General features: G+C 53.2%; 1 protein-coding gene across 17 annotated transcripts in view; it reads left to right on the top strand.

The window, feature by feature from the left end:
• Positions 1–22,304, top strand: part of MYO9B (myosin IXB) — an 84,969-nt gene that overhangs the window by 18,356 nt on the left and 44,309 nt on the right. For all 17 annotated transcript variants that reach the window (XM_072947426.1, XM_072947425.1, XM_072947422.1 and 14 more), the window contains one exon: positions 22,141–22,235. In XM_072947426.1, coding sequence (XP_072803527.1) covers positions 22,141–22,235 — 95 coding nt within the window. The remainder of the gene's footprint in view (positions 1–22,140; positions 22,236–22,304) is intronic.

The raw sequence follows: 22,304 nt of genomic DNA, 5'->3' as shown, positions 1-22,304 counted from the left end.
GCAGTGAGATGAAACAGCGAACCTCTTAGACAAGCTAGAAGCCAGTAAGAATGGCAAGCAGGCTTGAGGAAGGGGTGAGGGGGCAAGAGATGAGAAGGTGATGCCAGGCTGGGCCCTGGAGGGGGTGGGATGAGCAGTGCAGTGTCTGGGAGGAAGGCATGGCCAGTGCAAAGGCCAGGAGGCTGGACCACACCTAGCATGTTGGAGGAAAGCCAGGGCCCTGGAGAGTGCGGGAAAGGGCTTGAGCGGGGCGAACAAGGAGCAGAGCAGGAGGCAGTGGGGACAGAAATGTGACAGGCAAATCATTCAGGGCCTCGTGGGCCGAGGGGTGGGTCCTGTGTGATGGAGCTCCGGAGGGTGCCCCCATTTCCATCTGGCTCCATCCCAGCTGTGGAACTCAGCTGCCTCAAAGCCACCAATGGCCCCAGTGTCCTCCCAGCCATAGCTAAGGGCCACCATAGGCACTCGAGGCCAAAGCACTGGAGCCTGGCACGCAGTTCAAGGTAAAATGGTGCAGGCAGTTGATGACTTTAGAAATTAAGGATGTGAACAAGTGGGGGGCCCAGCATTTACAGAGTGGGGTGTTTCGTCAAGTGGGCCGCTCACCCCTCAAAGAACCAGGTAGGCAGGTGGATGTGCCATCCTTAGTGAGCGCGCCAAGCCCCAAGGTCTCAACTCGTCGCAGTGAGGAGGCAGGATCGGCACCGTGTGGCTTCCACTTCTAGCCAAGGACCCTCCAGGGCAACTGCATGAGGTCCCTGGAGCTGCCAGAAGAAAGTACCCACAGAAGACGGTGCATAAAACAACAGGAGTTTACTCTCTCACGGTTCCAGAGGCCTGAAGTCCAAGATCCAGGTTGGGGCAGGGCCACACTCCCTCTGAGGGCTCTCGGGGAGGATGCTTCCCGCCTCTTCCAGCTCCTGGGGCTCCAGGCACTCCTGGGCTCATGGCCGCATCTGTCCAATTCCTGCCTCTGTTATCACATCATCTTCTCGTCTCATAAAGACACTAGTCATCAGATTCAGGGCCCGCCCTAATCCAGGGTGACCTCATCGTAACTAATTACGTCAACAATGACCGGTTTCCAAATAAGGCCACGTTCACGGGCTCCAGTGCCAGGACAATGTAGACGAGCCTTTTGGGCGGTGGAGGGGGACACAAGTCAGCTCACAGCAGCCCCCACCAAGTGACAGCTGGCAGTGCCTTCTTCCCCAAGATTTCTGCCAGGGCTCAGCAGTGATCCTGTTGGCCTCCACGCTCCTCCCCTGCAGTTGCCTGGAGGGATTCTGGCACTTTCTTCGAGGGCCGTTAGTCACCCTCCACGGCGGGTGTCTGCACCCCGTGAGTCACATGCCTCTGACCTGGCCTGGCTGCCTCCCTCGCGCCTCGGCCGTGTGAGCCGGCAAGGCCGAGTTTCCCTAGGGGTGGGAGCTGCCGGCAGGCGGGGCCCATGCCAGCTTCCAAACCAGGCTTGAGCCAGATCCACGTCACGGCCGTAAATGTGCTTCCTGAGGCCACCGTTTGGAAAGGGAGAAGGTTGTGTTAGTTTAGAGCTGGGCCCTTCAGCCAGAGCACCACTGACGTCTGGGGCGGACATCCTCTGTGTGGGGATCTGTCCTGTGTGCTGCGAAACCCCCATGCCAGTAGCATCTCCTCCCCACCAATAGTGACAACCAAAAAATGTCCCCAGACACAACCGAGTGTCCCCCGGGAGCAGAATCTCCCCTGGGTGAGAACAGCTGCCTTAGTCAACAGCTTGCGATCCCACGAGACCCAATCACCATTTCTTTCCGGTGCTTATGGTTTAGAAATTGTCCGTAAGTAAGTTCCAACCATTCTGAGCTAACCTGAGAGTCACTTTCTAATAACAGGAATGATTAGTTATTGTGCCTTTGGGCCCACTGGGTGGCTGGCTTCGAGTGCCCAAGTTTTCACCTGTCATCCCTCTAAGAACTCACAACAGCTCTGCTCATTTTAAAGACGAGTGAGGAAACAGCCTTGGAGAGGCGCTCTGGTGTGCAAGTGTCCTGGAGCAGCCATCTCAAAGTACTATAAGCGGGAGGGGGTGGAAGCAGGGGACTTAAAGCAACAGTAATTTATTCTCTCGCAGTTCTGGAGGCCAGAAGTCTGAAATCAAGGTGTGGGCAGGGTCAGCTCCTTCTGGAGGCTCCGAGGAAGAGTCCCCTCCAGTCTCTCTCCTGGTTTCTGGTGGCTGCCGTGTGGCGTTCCTTGGCTTGTGCCTGCTTCACTCCAGGCTCTGTCTCCATATGGCCTTCTCCCTGTCTGTCTCTGTCTCTGTGATCTTCTTTCTCTTGTCAAGACACCATCATTGGATTTAGAGCAGTGGTCTCACCTCAAGATCCTTACCTTAGTTACATCTATAAAGACCCTATTTCCAAGTAAGGTCCCATTCACAGGTTCCGGGAATCAGGACTTGGACATATCTTTTTAAGGGACACAAGTTAACCCACTACGGTCTGAGTTCCCTGGGACACGCTGCAGGCAGCCACAGCCAGAACCCAGCCTAGGCCTGAGTTCACAGTATTCCTTCTTTGTGTTCGTGGAAGATTTCCTCTCTCAGCTCTGCTGGGGCCTCAGAAAGCCGATCGGGACTTTTTCTCAGCTCCTCAAAAGGAGAAGTTGAGATGTTTTGAGGTTTGGGTGTCACTGGGCGCCCCCCCCCCCCGGGTGCGGGTTGCAGCCTTGCTGTGCAATTCTGACCAGGAAACAGGAAGGGGGCACTGTGGAAAGCAGGTTCCAATCAGCTGATCTGCCCGCCTGCTGCAAGTTACCTGTTACTGTCACCGTTTCACACGATGTTGCTGGGCTGTGCGCTGCAGCTGGCCTTCTGAACCGCCCCCAGAAACCTGTCTTTTGTGGAGGACTGTTGTCTTAGCTCAGAAATACTGAAGGTGCAGAAGGCGGGCTCACCAGGGCATGGAGCAGCCGCAGGTCCTCCTCCCTGCTCTCTGAGGTCCACTGTGCCTTCCGGGCCTCCTCAGAGAACCTGGCCACTCCATGATGCAGCAGCCCTGGCATCGGCCACCCGGCTGGCCACAAAGCCACCCAGAACATCCTCCTCTCTCTCAGCATCAGGGCTGAGGGTGGGGGGCGCTGAAGGCAGGGGTCCTCTTTGTCCTTCCTAAACTGTAACAGATGCCACTGACATTCACCAACACTCATGGGGTTTTAATTTCGAAAGCAGAAATGAAACGAGGATCCTTGCCTTGCTGCACCATTTTCCCAAGTGGCCAGAGGCTGGGGTTTCGGGGCCTTGGTGTAGCCACGGCAGCCTGGCCCACACAGAGAGAGAAGACTGGGAGACCTGATGCCCAAGCCGCCGGGCACACCCACGGGAGGTGGGTGACCAGGACAGCGAGTCATGGGACCGAGAGGATCCTAGAGCTCCCTGCCTGTCCCTGACCCACCTTTGGGGGCCCCAAAGGAGCCTGGGATTGGGATCTGTGCTAGCCTCAGTCCCGAGCACCAGCACCCTCTTAGGGACCCCCAGACCCAGTCTCACATGACCCCAGACTCCCCAATCTCCCCTTCACCCATCAGACCCAGCTAGGTCTGTTCCCACTACCTTCTGTCGGCACCGGCCGGCCTGCCCGGTCAGGTCACCCTGAACATGGCATCATCTGCCTTGGCCTTTACCCGCAGGGACACCTGCCTAGACCATGTCCTTCCCTCCCACAGGGCAAGCATGGGGAACACACAGGCAGAGCCACTCAGCTGAGTGACAGAAGGTTCCAGAACCAGGCACCTGCCTCTGGAGTTCGGGTTTCTGTTGAAGAGCTTTATTGAGATGTAATTCACCTACTTCAAGTGAACAATTCATTATTTTTTAGCAGATTCACAGTATTGTGCAACCTTCACCTCTGTGTAGTGCCAGAACATTTTCATAACCCCCAAAGGAAACCCCATGAGCCGTCACTTCCCCCCACAGCCCCATCTCCCAGCCCCTGACAACCACCGATCTGCTTTCTGCCTCTGGATTTGCTGGTTCTGGACATTTCATGGGATCATACAAGACATGGCCTTTTGTATCTTCCACTCAGCCTTGTTTTTTCAAAGTTCGTCCACGCGGTAGTGTGTGTTGGTGCTTTATTCCTTCTTCTGGCTAAGGAATAGTCCGCTGTGTGGATAAGACCGCATTTTGTGTATCTTTCACCAGTGATTTCAGCACTAAATGCATGGCTGAGTCTCCGGTTGAGTTTTCTCCTGCATTCTGGCCCCCTCCCTGCCCCAGCCAGGCCAGCATTACCCCCATCAGTGTTCCCCTCCAGCCATAACAGGAGAGTCGAGAGTGTTGGGAAGACATGGAAGTGATCTCACTGGAGACTATCAGGGTTGACTGAGCGGAGCCAGGCAGGAGAGCAGAGCCCTGGCCCGCAGCCTGCTCCAGGTGTGCGGGCCCGCCCTGGCCCGCCAGGCACTGGGCGGGGCAGGCAGACACCTAGGTTCGTCTGTCTGTGCCACCCATCTGCAGGTGCCTGCCACACTTGCTAAGAGGCTGGTGGCCAGTAGGCGTCTGGAGTTCAGGAGTAGCGGGCAGTGGGGCAGGCCACCTGGGGCCTCAAAAAGCAGACCAAGCTCCTCAAGCCGAGGTCAGAGCAGAGAGTCCAAGGGAAGGGGGAGGCAGGATCAGAGATGGCTGCAGGCACCTGCTCCTGGGACGCTGGTGTGGACTGTGGTCTGCAGTGCTTCATCAAAGGGGCAGCTGAGTACCAGTAGCACAGAGACCCCCTGGACCCCTGCGCTTGTTAGGTTTTAGAGGTTGTCCAGGGGCCAAGCAGCATGCTTGTTAGATACAGGAGGAGGCGTATTTGCCAGGTGGAGCAAATGTTGAGAAAGGGGCATGTGGCCATGGACAGGCCTCTGAGGACCATTTTCAGGGTGTGGGCCATAGCAGGGAGGTGGCTTAGGATGGGGACGGGAGGAGGGAAGTCACTCGTGTCGCCCACCCACAAAAGAGGGCCAGGGCATTCGCAGCAAGACGGATGTCTGGGCTGGGAGCCTTTATCTGATGCCTGTCTGTCTCCCGAGTCCTAAGGCCCCAGAGGCCTGGGTTGTGTCTACTTTATGTGAATGCAAAGGCATTTGGGGGTGAGAGTCCCTGAACCAGCTTGTTTCCCTAATCTGTTGATAGGAAAGTCAGATGTCAATAGGCAGCTGACGGGAGGTGAGGGGTAGAGGTGGGAATTAGGCTTGGGAGAGTCTGGGGCAGCAACGGGGGTGCTCCAGAGAGCGATGCCTCAACCCCCAGCCAGTGGTCCAGGCTCTGCTGGCCTTAGGCTGTCCTCTAGGCCGGGTGGCTGGCAGGTCAAAGGTGTGAACATTGGGGTCAACAATCTACATGGGAGAAGGAGGAGAGAGTCAGGGTGCACTCCTGGGAAAATGGGTGTTATAGGGAGACAGGCAAGAGTGGAGGAGAGGATGCCGTGGGGCCTGGAGGCAAAGCCTGTGAGGGAGGCCCACCCGGGCAGCTGCAAGGAGCGGGGAATAGAATCTCTGGCTGCTTCTGTCCCCGATGTGGCTTCCCCAGGATGTTTGGGGAAGTTGTTGGGGGGCCCCGGGTTGACAGAGCAGCCCGAGGGAGGGTAGGAGCTGAGGCCAGAACCCAGAGTGGGAGGGGGCCAGCAGTAGGGCAGGTCTCACAGAGGATGAGAGGGCAAATAAGCCCCCACGTGGGGTTAGCTTCAGACCTCACAGACAGAAGCACACAAGGACCGAGGCTATGCTCCCACACCACTGGCATCTGAGACCAGATCCTTCTCCAGGGTGGGGGGCCATCCCATGCATTGTAAGGTGCTGAGCAGCATCCTTGGCCTCCGCCCACCAGGTGACAGTAGCACCCCCTACCCCATCAGGACAATCAGAAATGTCCCCAGATGTCACCTAGTGTCTCCTAAGGGGCAGAATCACCCCAGTTAAGAAGTTTCAAGCCGACTGCAGGCAAAGAGTGATTTCAATGCTACAGATGTTCTATGCCTAAATAGTTCCAGATTTTTTTTTTTTTTGGTAACATCGTGCTGTTGTAGTTACACATCAAGCCAGCTGTATTCAGTTCTGTCTCACAGTCTGTCTCGTCGTCTCAACGAGGGGTGGCTGGCCAGCGGGGATGCCGTTTCTGGCTGGCGATCTGATTCATTCCCAGGAATCAGTGGCTGGTGCCGCTGCTTCCCGCCCCGTGGCCAGCCAGAGCCAAGAGAACTGTCAGTGCCCACCCAGCACCAGAAATCTCTGAATGTCTTTGTCACCAATGACAAAGCACCCTCAGCTGCAAGGGTTGGATTTTCCACCCAAGTTTGGTCTTCCAGACACACTTTGAGCTAAGTCTTAAAATGTTATTTTAAAAGCTGCTTGTCAATGCAAAAAAAATGCAGTCACCCATTTGGTGACACTCCACACTGAGCTGAGAAGTCACACGCTCCCTGCAGGTTTCCTTGCAGGCAAACATAATGAAAGGGCTTTAGCTGTCCTCTGATGCAGTTAGTGCTGGATCCTCTGCACAGAATTTTGTCACCCTCCACCTTGTCCTCCTGGGGGCATGACTGGTGACTTTCTGAACCTAACTCCAGATGTTGACTGTGGTTCAACTTTTCTCTCTTCTCCTTTAAGTGTCTCCCCAACAGGAAACAAACCAGGGCTGCTGTGGTAGTTTTCACTGCCGGGGAGCATGCGTGGTTATCCACCCCACTCTGGCAAAATTGTGACGCATTTTATTATAGCTTTGCATTTTTTCATATACTGCTTCTTTTTTTTTTTAACCTTTTTTAAAAAGATCTTTTTCCTTATTTGAGGTATAATTCCTTTCTGTGTGTACCAGGGATTGGCAGACTACAGCCCATGGGTGAAACTGGCTTGTTTCTATACATAAAGTTTTATTGGCACACAGCCAAGCCTGCTCATTTGCATACCATCTGTAGTGGCTTTCACACTACTAGGCAGAGTGGGGCAGTTGTGACAGAGACACCATATGGCCCACAGGGCCAAAAAAATACTTAACACCTGGCCCTGGATACGAAAGGTTTGCTTGACCCCTTGACCTTTGTGTGCATGTAGAACATTCCAGAACATTCCAGTTACTTCCCTTGTGCACACTTCTGACTTCTGCTCTGCTCTCTCCCCCCAGAGATAAGGAAACCAGGTCCCCTTATTTGTCCAAATGACTCCTATCACCAACTCAAATCTTTCTGCATTGGTCTGTGCCATATGTATTTATATATTCATAAACATACATTTACCCACAGGGGTGTCTTAAATCAGTCTTGTGGGGGAGGGGTCAGAAAAGAAGGACTTGGACGTGGATGTCCCAGAGGTTCGTCTCATAAGTTCACTTTGCTGCTCTCACTCTCCTGATCACGTGCTCTGTGTCCCACAGGCAACTGGGAGCGCTTGTGCAGCAAGGGTGTGTGAGCTCTGGCTGAGGGTGGTAGGGGCTTTGTAGGGCCCCCTCCTGGTATTACATTTCACAGAGGGGCCTCAGAGGGTTCCCAGCATCCCAGGCCCTGAGGACACCAAGCAAGACCCTAGTGCCTCCCAGACCCACCCTCCCCCCAACAACCCCTGGATCCCCCTCGAGTTGCCAGGAAAGGCAGCATGAACTCCCTGGGGCTGATGGGGCCAGGCCAGAGGTGCATACTCAGGGCCACAGCACCCCTGGAGGAAGCTTGCGTCTGGGGTGCCAGATGTGTGCCCAGGAGGATGCACTGGAGCACACGGCAAGGGGACAGTTCAGCTAGAGAGATGAGCATAAGGATGAGCTGCTCGTGGCCCGGGGTTGGGGTGGCTGTGTTCCCAGCCGTGGTGCTAGGTTCAGACTAGCAGGCATGGGAGTTCCCAGCTCACCACGGGGACGTCACATAATGCAGAAAATGGAGGGAGCCGCTGCAAGTAGCCACCCGGATCAGAAAGATGGAACGGAGGCAGAGTGACCGACAGCCCAGAGACTACCCAGCTGAGATGTGGGGCCCCACCGGAGCAAGAGAGGGATACAGAAAGATGAGAGATTGTCTTTGGGGGTGTGGAGAGGATCAGGGTGCCCTACAGCCGTGAATGCCTAGGCCTCTGATCAAGGGGCCCCTGGAAGCATTAGGAAGGGGCTGGCCACCTGGAAGGTATGGCCCATGACACTCTCTGCCCCTCCCGTGCCCTGCAGACGTGCAAGGGTGCCTTTCTGGCCTGCTGCCTAGAAGTGCAGAGCCCTGACGCATTGCAGTAATCTCAGGCTACTTTAGACAAAAGTGGAAGTTATATTTTTGGGAACACTGTGTCTAAGGGAAGAGTGAAATTACGGGTGTATTTTAAGCACCCAGAAAGGCTTCCTTGGAATTGGTAGAGAGAGTTGATTAAAAGGCAAAGCTTAGCTCCGGGCCCGGGACACCCCTGCCACGGCCGCCGCCCTTTCCACATGTTCTGGGCACTTTGCTGCTCCAGGGCTGGGTGTGGGGTGGGGCTGTCCATCAGCACATCTGCCTAGGCGGGGATGCGGCTGGGCATCAAGTAACCACAGGGCCTGGCAGCAGATTTATTTCTTAGCGATTATCTAGGATGGAGCGGCTTTGGGGCCCTGTCCCCAACATAACTGGGGAGCCGCCCTCTGAGTTGCTTAGCCACCACTGGCCACGGCCAGCTCCCAAGGCCAGGCCTGATGAGAATTCAGTTACCTCACCCTTGAAAGTGACCTGCCTTTTGAAAAGGCCAGGGGGTCTAGCCCGAGGCTCTCGGTTGGCTACCTAGCCGCTGACCAGCCCTGTGATCCCAGCTCAAGGCTGCTGACAAGCTCTTCCTGAGTGGAGGGGGAAATGGCACCTCCTGGCAGTGGTCAGGGGCCTGGGCCCAAAGCCTTCCGTGGTGTGAGGTGTCAGGAAATGCTGGATCGTATCATCTCCCCTTTAAGGAAGAGTAATACACAGCAACCTGTGAGAATTTACACAGTTCCACTTGGCCCTTCCTGAGAACCCAGGGATCTCCAGGGCAGCCAATTTTTTAACTAAGGCTCAGTTCTCAGGGAGTAATTCTGCCCCCTAGGGACATTTGACAACGTCTGAAGGTGTTTTTTGGTTGGCCAGGGGTGATGCTCAGCATCCTTCAGTGCACAGAACAGCCCCCTCTGCAAAGACTATGCGACCGACCCCAAATGCCAGTAGCGCTGAGACCAAGAATCCCACTCTGGTTTAGGGGCCTCTAGGATGTGCAGTTAAAAATCAGGCCTGGGGCTCTGGACAGAGTCTGCAGGGATCCACGTGGATCTAGGAGCGCCCGCCTGGACAGAGCTGCTGGTTGGAGGTGTGACTACTGATGAGATTGTGGGGAGGGGGAGAGAGAAGATGGCAAGGATGTGCAGCCCCTGAGGGAACTTCTCCAGTTCTGCCAGAATGCCTGGACCAGTTCTGTCCCCTCAAGGCATGTGACTGCACCCTTCCCCTTGGAATTTACCACCTCCAGGTCTTCAGGGCCAAGAGCTGCCAGGAAGCCCAGCTCCGCTGTGCAGTCTACAGTAGGTCGACCTCTCCGTTCCACCTCCTGATCACTCCTGCCCCAGGGCCTTTGCACATGCTGTGTCCTCCTGCACCATCACCTAGCTAAGTGCACCCTGAGGCCTGCAGGGAGAGGTGGAGGAGAGACCCAGAAGGTCAGGGGGACAGCAGAGTCCTAGGACAGAGCCAGCACTGTGGGGCTCCCTGGCCCACACCCTGAGGCTCTGAGGGACCTTTTGGTGTTCAGGGCCCATTTGTTTCCCACAGCAGCTAATCTAGCTCAGCAACCCCAGGTTTCAGCTGTGGAAGAGCAGGGAGTGAGGGAGCACTGGGATGAGGTCACAGCGATGCTGAGCTCAGGGACAAATCTCATGGGGAGGCTAGGGCAGCCCTTCGGTGCGTGGGCTGCCTTCTGCACCTGTTCCAGAGCTGCCCCATAAGGAAGAGGGGCCCCTATGAGAGAAGTGAAGGCTGGAGCAGCCTGTGATGGGAGGTCAAAAGGGAGGCTCGCTTCCACCTGAAAAAAGAGGTGGCTGGAAGCTCTTTACACCTGAGCATTGAGGGTGTCTAATGGCCTTTGGATCCAGTGGTCAGCACCAGCCATGGCTTCCCCAGACCCAAGGAAGATGGAGCCACCCACCAAGGCAGGCCTGGCTGCTGCTTTTATGGCCCCTTTTCAAAGCTGAGTAAATACAACAGAGATTACTCAGCCAGGATAAGGAATGACACCCAAGACAGTGTGGGTGAACCTCAAAAACTTCAAGCTAAGTGAAAGAAGCCAGACACAAAAGGCCACATACTTATGATCCCATCTACATGAAATGTCCAGAACGTGCAGATCCAGGGAGACAGGAAGCAGATTAGTGGTTGCCAGGGGCTGGGACCAGGGGGATGGGGAGTGACTGCTCATGGGTACAGGGTTTCCTTTTGGGGTGATGAAATGTTCTGGAACTTGATAGAGCTGATAGTTGCATGACGTAGCGAACATGCCGCATGCCACTGAACTGTACGTTAAAGTGGTTAAAACGGTGAATTTTGTTATGTGAATCTAATTTTATTTATTTTTAATTGAAGTATAGTTGATTTACAATGTGTTAATTACTAGTGTACAGCATAGTGATTCAGTTATACATTTTTTATATTCTTTTTCATCATAGATTATTACCAGTTATCAAATATAGTTCCCTGTGATGTGCAGTGGAACCTTGTTTATTGAATTTTAGCACAATTAAAACAAATGCAGAGCGGGCTTTACCCACCCGGAATGCTCCCTGCCAGGTCCTGCCCCACCCACCTCTCAGATTCCTTCCCATCTTAAAATTAGCTGTCCTAGAACTGGTTTTGTCAGCTCTGACCTCTTTGGTGGCTCCAGGTGCACCTGAGCTCCATCTCCTGGGGCCCCACATGAGCCCCTGATCCAGCAGCTGGGTATGGGACTGGCTTGAGGTCAGACCTGAGTCCCTGTCCCTAAGGAACAGGCCACTGGGTGGAATTTCTCAAACAAGTGTGGAAAGTGCCTCAGAAATGTTTTATCCAGCCACTTGTCTTGAGAATCACCACTTATCATCCATAGAAGTCCACTTCGAACATTCATTATGCTAATTGGTCAAACTCTCCTGGTGTTGAGTGATGATAAAATTGGCCAGAGCGGGTTTGCGGTGGCTGCTCCTGTGGAGTGTATCCTGGATTAAACTACCCTGACATAGTAGTTTATGCCAGGGATCTGCACCCTGTTTCTGTAAAAGGGCCATGTAATTAGCATTTCTGGATTTGGGGGCCACGCAGTACTCACTCCACGTGGTAGAGCAAAAGTAGCCAGACAATCAGGAAATGAATGAGTGGGGCCATTTGCCAATAAAACAAAACACAGGCCGTGGGAGAGAAGCATCAGATAGACCCGAATTGAAGGAAATTATACAAGGTATTGAGCCAGCCCACCTTAAAACTGTCAAGGTCTCAAAAGCAAGGAAAGGCTGAGAAACTTGGCATGGAAATGCCAAGGAGATGTGCCAACTCCATATAATGTGGGATCCTGGGACAGAAAAGGGACATGGCAGGGTTGGGGGGGATGGGCAATGAGGACATCCGAATGAAATGCAAACTCAGTTAATAATAATGTATCTGTCAGTATTGGTTCATTCGTTGTGGTGAACCTACCACCATCATGTTAACAGTAGGGGAAGTTGAGCGTGCGGCACGTGGGAATTCTCTGTAATATTCTTAGAATTTTCCTGTAAATCTTAAACTATTCTAAAATTAAAAGGGTATTAAGGGGAAAAAAGGCTTATCAAGCCACATGTGGCCTGGGGACTAGTCTGTAGACCCTGAGCTTCCCCCACCCCCCTCACGCAGACAAGCTCCCACCAGGTGTGAGACGGGCAAAGCAAATCTCAGGTCAGGGCATGGCAGACTGAACTTTGACCTCCCGCATCTCCGCCCTCTCCCACTTCCCCATTTCAGTCGCCTGCACCATCACCATTGGTCTTCGGTGCTTTCCTCCATTGCCTGCGCGCTCGCTGTCACCATATCCTGTCATCTCTTCCTCTGAAATGTTTCCCACCACTACCTGAGCTTCAGCCATGAGGCCCCACTGGTGTGGGTAGGTGACAGTGTCCAGCAACCGGGTTGGTGTGCAGAGTACCGGCTTCCCAGCCGGACCTGCGTCAGGACAAAGCAGAGCCCTTTGCCAGGACTTGGGCCAAGCCACCAAACTCAGTTTCCCAGATGATCCCTTGCCTCTCAGGGCTATAAGGAAGCAAAGCTGGGAGGTGGCTCTCAACAATGATTTCTTCTCCTGTGCCTATTCCAACATCATCACAGGGACCTGGTTTCTCCTCCATGTCCCCTCCAGCTTGCTGGGTCTGGCTGAACAAGGCCATCGAGTGGCAGGCAGGATGGGAATAGGACCCACCTGGGGGTGGGGTGCAAGTGGGCAGTGGCTAATCTCCGTGAAACCCTGAGTATGAAAGTTTCCCATCTCTTGGCGCTAAGCATTAGGAGAGTGATCTGATTAAACTAGGTGTACCCAGCGCAAAGCTCTTTCCCTGTCCTGCTCTTGACTATCAAGATCCCTATTCCAAATGTTTAAAAAAGAGGGAGGGGTGTAAGTAGACATCCTCTTGCTTTATTTCTTCCTAGAGATACTTCATTCCCATAATAAACCCTAGAGCAGCAGTTCTAACCCTTCCAGGAATCAGAAGAATACCCTTGGGCTCTGGTTTAAGAATTTAGATTCCTTAGCCTTTCCAGAAATTTTGCAAGTCTGGGATGGGGCCCGAGACTCTGTGTCTTTAACAGGCCCCCACAGCCCATATTTGGATGCTCAACCTTTTCTCTCCCTCCCCTCAAGCTACCAGAGCAGTAAGGTAGTGGTGACTCACGGGGCAGGTGGGGGTTGGGGTTGAGAACTGAAATCTTGACAGCTCTGACTCTCCATCCTCACTGCTATAACCAGGGGAGCCCCTGGATGACAGGTTTCCTCTCCCTGGGTATGGAGGGTGGGCCCAAGGGGAGCCTGGAGCCCCAAGGGGCAGCCCCATTTGAGGGTGTAGAGACAGGCTCAAGCGCCTGCAGGGAGAGTAGAGGGATGATCTGGAGACCACCGACGCTCCCTCCAGCCCACCCCTGGAAGCGCACCTTTCCCCACAAGTGCAAATGCTTAGTTTTGCTGCAAAGAAAGTATCAGAAGTCCTTGCAGTTCTTGTCATCAGCAGCTTGCAGTTTGAAAGTTGTATAGGGAAGCAAAGTCATCCCAAGATGAACCCTTCCATAGTGAGCCACCCACTTACAGAACAAGCCTTCCGCTCGTACTCCCGATTCGGCTCAGCCTAAGTATGACTCCATCCAGTCCACTACGCCTGGTGGCTCCTCTCCCCAGATGCATCCCACCACACAAATTAAAACAGATCAGTTGCAAAGTGAGGCTGGAAAATCTTTACAAAAGGTGCAGGATTTCAGGAAGTCATCAGAAGTGAGTTGGAGAATTGTTCTGACCTCTAGTCACTCAGCCACACCGACAAGCAGCAGATGGGAGGAGAGCTAACGAGGGGATGAGTGCATCATGCTGCTAAATTTAAATGGGCGCAATCTACCTAAAGGGAGAGAGTTTTCAGCTTGCCTCACAAGGCAAATTTCAAATCCATGTTTTATGAATAAGACACACCTAACCCAAAGTGGTTCGGGAAGCTCAAAATAAAAGGATAGGCACAAATGTGGCAGACAGAAACAGGATGGAACACAGCCACAATTCCAGTGTGTAAAAGGTAGAGCTCAGGCCCCTGAACATTATATGTGATGAAGGAAATTCATCATAATGCCAAAATCCTCAATTTACCATCAGGGTATAATAGTTACATATCTATGCACCCCACAGCACAACAGCTGCTTTTGCAAAGTAGAAATTATAAAAGATACTAGGAGAAATAGATACAAACACATAACACAAGACTAGTTGAGTGAACAGCAAACACCAAGGATGTAAGATGCCCAAACTACACATTTAGACAGATTGTGGCCATACTGCAAACACTTCACTCCAATATGAGAATAAATCTTAAGTATTCATGGAACGTTCACAAAACTCATCCATATATTAGGTCACCAAGAAAGCATCTAGAATTTCCAAAAGTAGAAATATTATGGTCAACACTCTTAATGCAGTAAAACAAGAAATTGATTCTTTTAAATGCCCTTCCATATGGAATTTTTTTTTAAAAGAAAAACTAACCTTCTGTTAACTCTTGGATGAAGAGGGATCTATAAACCAAAATTACAGACTTTTTAAAAATCAGTGATCAAAACTGTATATTATCAGAACCCATGGTATACATTTAAGGCAGTAATGAGAGGACAACTCGTAGCCATGAATGAATATGAAAATATGAAAGCAAGTGCGTTAATTTCCCAACTCAAAAACCTGAGAAAAAGAACGAAGTAAAACCCCAAAGAGAATGATTTGGGAATCAAATGGGTAAAACGACCCCTCAGGGATCTTGATGAATTCCTCAAATATTTTTGGTGCAGGAAGAAGCAAGCCAGACCCTCCCCCATCAAAGCTTAATCTGTTCTTTATTCTTTCTGTGACCTAGCACGTGGTTTCATTTATAACCTAAACCAAAATGTAGTGAAATAGGAGGTACAATAACTTGTTTCATACTTGGCTTCTTTTTCTTTTTTTCCCTAAGATTCCATCTTCCACCCCCAACTCCCCACCATCCCCTCCCCGGCACAGTTCGCCCTTGGTAGAAATCTGTTTCAAAAAGCCTCATCCTGGCCCCAGGAGCCCATGCTGTGTTTTCAGTGTTTCTGTCCACATCTGTGGCTGACAGTCAGTGCTGTTATGGATAAGAAGGCCAGAGCCTGGGCAGAAGGGTATAGCTCTAGCGACAGAGTGCATGCTTAGCATGTACGAGGTCCTGGGTTCAATCCCCAGTACCTCCTCTAAAAATAAATAAATAAACCTAATTACCTCCCCCTGCCAAAAAAAATTAAAGACTAGACATAATAACTAGATACAAGTTTGAGATCATAGACCAGGAAGATACTTAAAAAAAAAAAAAAAGGACAGAGCCTGTTATGAATGGGGGTCATGGAAAGGGGGTGAGTGTCACGTCCTGTCAGCACTTGGCTCTCTGTACGTGCCTGCATCCGCCTGTCCGTCTATCCATCCAGCAGCTGGCTAGAGAAAGCCTGCTGGGTGTCCCAAGCCCCGTGGGCAACAGGAAGAGAACAGAACCCGGGCCGAGGCTGGGTGTCAGCTGGGCCCTGGAAAGACCACTTCCTCATCTGTGACTCAGGGAGCCATGAAGTTGGGGGTAATTTGTTCACTTCCTGCACTGTACCCACAAGCCCAGTGAGCCCTCAGCGGTCACCTGCGTGGGCTGGCAGGGGATCGGGGGTCCCATCTTCCACCCCACAGCTACTGCCCCTCACTGCCATCATTGCCACCCCATTCCCATTGTCCTCATCCTCCCCACATCCAGCCACCCTCTGCCAGCCTTGGCTGCCTCCATCCGTTCCCTGCGCAGCAGCTCTGTGGAAACCGCATCAGCCGGGCTTCTCCCTTCCCCAGCTCCAGGGAAGCAGGCTTCTCTGTCTCTCCGCTCAGCCCCTCTGGGCCTGTGAATATGCTGGCCCATTCTGCCCTCCATGCTTCCTGGTCCTGCTTCTCTGTGTCCCTGCTGTGCCTTGGGCAGAGACCACAGTCAGCCCAGGCAACACTCACGCCCTCTCTTGCTCACACATTGCACGTCTGAGTGTCAGAGTCTTCTCCCCGTCCCAGCACTGCCCTGGTCCCATTTGGGAGAAGGGGACATGTAACTGAGAGCCCCTAGAATGGTAGCCGGCACACCTTTCCTGTGACGGGCCAGAGGGTTGGTATTTTCAGCTTTGTTGGGCAAAACTCCATCACCACAACTCAGCCCCACCATGGTCCAAAAGCAGACATAGACCATCCATAAACAGACATGGCCATGCGCCAACAAAACTATTCGTGGACGCTGAAAGTTGAAGTTCATATCACTTTTGTGCGTGGTGAAATACTCTTTTGATTTCTTTTCAAGTATTTGGAAATGTGACAGCTGTTCTTAGCTCACAGACCATACAGAAACAGGTGGCTGGCCATAATTTACTGACCCTGGTAGAGGTCAGTGTCTAAGCCTTCCTCTCCCCACCATGTCCTCCCACCCCCATCCCCCCACCCGCCACCACCCCCTGCCCTCCCCAGGCATCAGGAAGGTATCCTCCCCATGGCCACGTCCCTTCACGTACAGGTCATCTGTGCCTGCTTCACGCTCTCACAGCAGAATTGAGTCGTCACAACAGAACCCAAAATATTACCTGGCCATTCACAGAGTAAGCCTGCTGGCCCCTGATCCACACAAGCAGTCTCGTTTCATTCTCATACAACCTGAGAAGGCAGGGGTTTGCCCCCTCATTTTACAGGAGAGGAACTTGAAACCCAAGAGCAGCCAACTCATTTGCCCCGATTGGCACAGCCCCCCTCTGTGGGCCACGGGGACCCACTGGAAACCCCTGCGGAAGCAGAGCTGTTCTCCTGGGCACCTCACCAGAAATAGCCCCCCACCTCGTGCACCCCCCTGGGGTTATTTTCCCCAGCATTTCCACACAGGAAAGTCCCAGCTTGACTGCACATCCCCGGGGCTGTTTGCTCAGCAGACACAGCAGAGCAGGGCTCCTGGGCTCCACGGGCCATGGCGTGCCTCGCAGGCCTGCCCCTGTGGTGCCAGCAGTCACCTCTGTCCCCAGATAGACACAGCCTGGGCTGAGTACTGTTTCACATTGAAAGATATGCCTGGAACTTGGAGAACACTTGGCTCAAAAAATAACTCAAACAAGAGGGCTCCTGCTGGCTGGCGAGTGGGACACAGTCTCCCTTTCCGCCCTGTCTTTCAGCTTCACCGTGGCCTCGTGTTTGCTAGTGTTCTTTTACAAGTTGCAGTCTCTCCTGGAAACGCCAGTCACTCCTCTGTCCTAGTTCCCAGCCTTGAATGGATATGAGAGATTTGGAAGTCCTGGATGTGTGGTTCATGGTCTCTGGGTGGGGGACAGAGGCTCTACCCAGGCGTGGCATTGCAGGGGGAAGGGCGGTGTCAAGATCATGAGTGGCAGCAGGCAACCCACAGTGCCTGGGAGGGTTGGGGAGACGTCGGAGGTAGTGACATTGGAGCCACAGCCAAGGTGGACCTGTGGGGGGTGCCCATCAGGGAGGGGGCTCTCTGAAGCTAGAACAGTGCCAGGCACACAGCAGTAAATTGTTGTCAAGTGAATGAATGAAACCACATGTACAAAAGCACCATGAACACTTGGGAAGGGAGGTCCCTGTGGCTAGATCCGGAAAACAGAGAAGGCCGACCCCCCAATCGAGACCAAGCCACGACAGCAACCTAGAACTTGTCTCAGAGGAAGGATGGCCGCAGGTGTATCTGGGCACGATGGAGTTAGATCCTGGTTCAGGCCACCTCTGCCTGGCCGGAAGGACTACCGCCCTGCAAGTTGAGGCTGGGGGACTTCTCTCCAGGGGAACCCCGAGTTGGGGCTCACCTGTCAACACAGGAGATGGACGAATGCTCTTGCCTTTGTGAGTTCATTCCATGGGACTTTTGGGTTTTGAAATCTGAAAGCAAAACAGTTTGCTTATTGCAGTCCCTCTCGGGGCTTATCTGTTTTTCACGTGGGATACCCAAGAGGCCAGGTGTGAACTCAGGGCTCGGGAATCTGCCTGCTTGGCTGCCAGGCCCTGGGTGAGCTGCCTCCAGCCAGGGCAGGAGGACAGCCTGAGAAGTCCCAGACCCGCTTGCCTGGCTCCAGGTGCTGAGGACCAGTCTGGCCCAGGGATTGAGGGGCGATGGAAGGGACGTGGGCTGGGAGTAGGGCCACTGGGTTCCAACCCCGGGTTGTGCCAACCACCCACTCTCGGCTTCAGAGAGATCAGCTGACCTCTCTGAGCCTCAGTTCCCTCATCAGAAATGGGGAGGGCCAATTTGTCCCTTAGAGAAGTTCGACAAGAGTCAGAAGCCCATAGCACACCTGGCGTGGGGCTGGCACACACCACAGGCTATGCTTTGATGTCATATCACCGTCTTTCCTAGAATGTTTACCGTGCATTCCAACAGAGTAAAGAGCCGTCCTGTTTAGATGGAAAATGCACCTTCTGGAAATTTCTGGCTAAGTAGGCTGCTCAATGCTGGATGTCTTTGATTTAAAAAGCCTTTTTCAAGCTCCCAAAAGAAAAACCTCGAAGACAAAGGCAGTTGGAAGACGGCCGGACATCCCCCCGCTCTGAGCATCCCTGGCAGGGTTGGGGGCCACCGATGTGTGCTGCCTCTTTGTTCATTTTACCTAGCAACCGACGGGGAGTGAGGCTGAATTATAGACTCATCACTTTGTGGGCTTTTTTTCTCTTTTGTTGGATAAATTTTCAGCAAGGTTCTGTATCTTTTTTTCAAAGCGTACAACTTACATTAGAAACATGTCTTTGATATTCTATAAAGGGGGGAAAAAAGCATTCCTAAGAAAGTAGAGGCCTTTCCCTAGAAGCATTTTGCCAGGGCTGTGGATTTTCTGGCCCAGTGGGAAGACAGCAGGAGCGCATGGCCTCCCTGACCCCAGTGCCAGAGTACATCGCATCAGGGCCGGCACCCGGTCCCTCCTTCTTCCTCCCGTCCGTCCCCAGCCCCACACCATCCACCCTGTACACCAGCCACCCTTGTGCTTGGAGACCACGCACACCCCTGGCCAGCCCCGGGACAGCTACACAATAGCTCCCCTCGCTTCGAGTGCCAGGCTAGTATTTCCTCCTCCTCCAACGGGACGTATAATAGCACCAACCGGATATTTTTAGATCAGCTCTGAAAAGTCGCAGTGTGTTGAGACCGCATACCAGACACATGAGGTCACCGGGCCCCCGCGCTGGTAATCGCAGAACCAGAGAGCTGGTGGGCCCTCACATCCCGAAGACATTCCCTCCTGTCCCCAGGACGCCGGGCCTGGCTGTTTCCTTAGAAGTCGCCGCAGAGACTTGTCCCGAGTTCAGAAGGGACCGCTGTGGCTCTTCCGGATTTGAATGTGCGTCTCAAGGGGGACTGTGGCAGGCCCTGAAACCAGGCACTGCGGGGACCCAGGACTGGCCCTGGGAGGGAGCCCATGAGGGATTCAAGTGCCCCTTCACCATCTGTTCGTAGTTGGGACAGGCAGGACTTCGTGTGCTTGCTCGTGGGAGCTCATTTTCTCACAGAGCCGGCCTGTCCCCAGCTCAGACGCCACCCCGCAGGGTCTGGAAGTAAAGGAGGAGACAGATCTGCTGTCTGCTTTTCCCAGAGCGGTGGCTCAGGAGCCTGTGGGCTTTACCCTCATATGAAGGTTGAACTTGGAGGAGATGAAACCTGGAAAGAGAGTTTTCTTCCCTAGAGGACCCATCAGGGCCTGCAGCCCACATGGGGCCCTTTTTACAGGAGGAGCTTCAACGACCCTGCCTTGCAAACCCCTCTTCCCTCCCTTGGTACCTAGCAGTGCTTCTCAGCCCGAGCAATTCGGCTTTCTCTGGGGACATGTTTGGTGGTCCTAGGTGCTACTGGCATCTGGCGGGTGGAGACCAGGGATGCTGCCCAGCACCCTACAGTGCGCATAATGGCCTCCCCCTGCAGAGAATGGTCCAGCCCCCAAGTCTCAGCAGTGCCGAGAGTAGGGACCCTGCACTGGGTTCTGTAAATATGCAGGAGAGCAGGGTCGACTGAGGCCCGGCCCCCAGCAGCTGGCCAGTAGCTCAGGCATACACGTCAAGACCTTGTAAAGAAGAGGAGGGGGTGGGCTCTGTGGCCGCTGTCTGACTCCGGAAGGCGCCTCCTCAGGCTGTGCTCCGCCTCTGCAAGGCCATGTGGAGACTGCTCCCCAGTGAAGTGCCCAGCCCCTGTTCCCACCCTGAAGGTACCCCCGATTTTGCAGTCGGGGCCGGGGTGCCTCTCCAGGGCCGTTTCCTCCACTCTTACTCCCCGGCTTGGCAGCTTGGTGGTTGGTTCAGGCTTTACAGCGAGGCCTGCTTCAGGTCTGGAGCCCCTGGGGCAGCAGGGCAGGAAGTCACTCATCCTGTGACCTGATCAGCCAGGAGAGTGACCGGCACATGGGCCCAAGCGGGGCCCTGATCTTAAGCTCTGCTGAATGAGCCATTTTCCAAGGAAGTATCCCAGGCTTTCCAGTGGACACTTTTTTACGGGGCTCCTGGCTTCAGGCGGTCACACCAGAAGCTCTGATCAATGATCAACTGCATCCATCTGCCCTGCAGCGTGAGGGCTTCAAGAAAATCACATCTCCTCATGGTGTCTCCCTGTTCCTGACTCCCCTGGAGGGCCTGGCCACTTCTCTCCACCCTGCCCTTGTCCCCCGCCCTACTAGACCTGCAGACATAGACACACCCCGCAGCAGACCTTGGCGGTGGCCTTGCCACCTCCTCCCAGCTGTGGCCTCCCTGCCTCCCACCCTTCCCGCACGGCCAGCCTCCTCAAATGGGAACATCGGAAACAGCGCGAGCCTGACAGCGTTTTTGCTGCTGCTAAGCTTCCCTTTCTGCATGTGACTTTGGGGTGTCACAGCTCCCCCATGCCATCTCTGCCTCTCTCCCCTCTTCGGCCCAGCCTCACTGTCCCCACTTCTAGTGGCCTCTCATTCCCTGAAACAAGGAACCCCACTCCCCAGGCATCTTCCCTGCCCTGATTTCCCCCAAGGCTCTGTCACACCTTCTCTCTGTCTGTTCTCCCTGTTTGGGTACTGCATAGGAAACAGGTACCCCAGGAGCCTGGCTGAGGGACAGAGGGTATTCTCTGTCGTAATCTGGATGGTGGTCTTATGGGAGACCCTAGGGGGGACCCCACCAAGCCACAGGATCTGTACTCTGTGCCTACTTTCCTCTGCATATTGGGAATGAAGCCCTGATTCATACCACATGGATGAACCCCGAAAACATGCTGAGTGAAAGAAGCCAGACACAAAAAGCCACCATAGTGCATGACCCCATTTACATGAAATGTCCAGAACAGGCAAATTCATAGAGACAGAAAACAGATTTGTGGTTGCCAGGGGCTGGGGGAGGGAGAATGGGGAGAGACTGCTCATGGGGATGGATTTCCTTTTGGGGTGATGGGAAAGTTCTAGAACTAGATAGAGGTGATGGTTGCACAATATTGTGACTATACTAAATGCCACTGAATTGTTCACTTTAAAATACTTAGTTTTAGGGGGTGGAGGTAGAGCTCAGTGGTTACTTAGTGTGCACGAGGTCCTGGGTTCAATCCCCAGTACCTCCATAAAACAATTTTAAAAAATTAAAATAAAACACTCAGTTTTACGTTATGCCAATTTTACCCCAATTTTTAAAAAATTTACTGTGAACCTGCTTGCCTGCCATCCCAGAGAATTGCAAGACCCCTGCAGGATGGGACCTGTCCGCACTTCTGCTCCCTCACACCCAGGCTGGTGCTCAGCCTACAGCCTGAAGCCCATATCAGCCCACGGCCTAGCAAACTCCTTTTGGAAAGTAAATATTCTGGATAGTAAATATTTTTGGCTTTGAAGGCCAGACGGTCTCTGTCGCAGCTCCCCTGCGGTCACAGCACAAAAGCAGTCGTGGACAATCAGTAAATGAACAGGCCTGGCCGTGGGCCAACACACTTCATTTTATGGACCCTGAAACGTGAACAGAATTTTCACATGGCAGGAAATACTACTCTTCTTGGGGTTGTTTTTCTTTTTTTTTCTTTTTTTAAACCATTTACAAATGTAAAAACCACTCCTGGCTTCACAGGCAGTACAAAAAACATGCAGTGGACTGGGTTTGGCCCACAGTGAACAATTTTGCTATGTGAACAATTATTACGGAAAAAGAATTCCGACAATTGGCGTTTCTAACATCCGGGACTTAAAACTTGAGCCCCTCCTGCAACCCAGACATAGAGATAAAGTGGAAGCCCTTAGGATGCCCTAGGGCCACCTACCCTCGTGTTTTCCAGATCTCACCTGGAGTCACTGAGTGACCTCCAGCGAGCCAGGGTCCACAGCACACAGAGGGAGCTCCCAGGCTCCCAGGCCGCAGCCTGTAGAAAGTTTGTGCTCACAACCTAAAAACCTGCTTTTGTTTTCCTTGCAGGCTTTTGGGAATGCTAAAACAGCCCACAACAACAATTCCAGCCGATTTGGGAAATTCATCCAGGTCAACTACCTGGAGAGTGGCATCGTGAGAGGGTGAGTTGGCAGCTGCCCACGCTGTGCACTCCAGCCTGGGTCTGGGGTCCTGGGCTTCCCTGCAGTGGA

Source organism: Vicugna pacos, chromosome 22 (genome assembly GCF_048564905.1).
Source record: "Vicugna pacos chromosome 22, VicPac4, whole genome shotgun sequence".
NCBI lineage: Eukaryota > Metazoa > Chordata > Mammalia > Artiodactyla > Camelidae > Vicugna > Vicugna pacos.
Note: the sequence above shows the minus strand (reverse complement) of the source record. Positions and strands in the feature narration are given on the sequence as shown.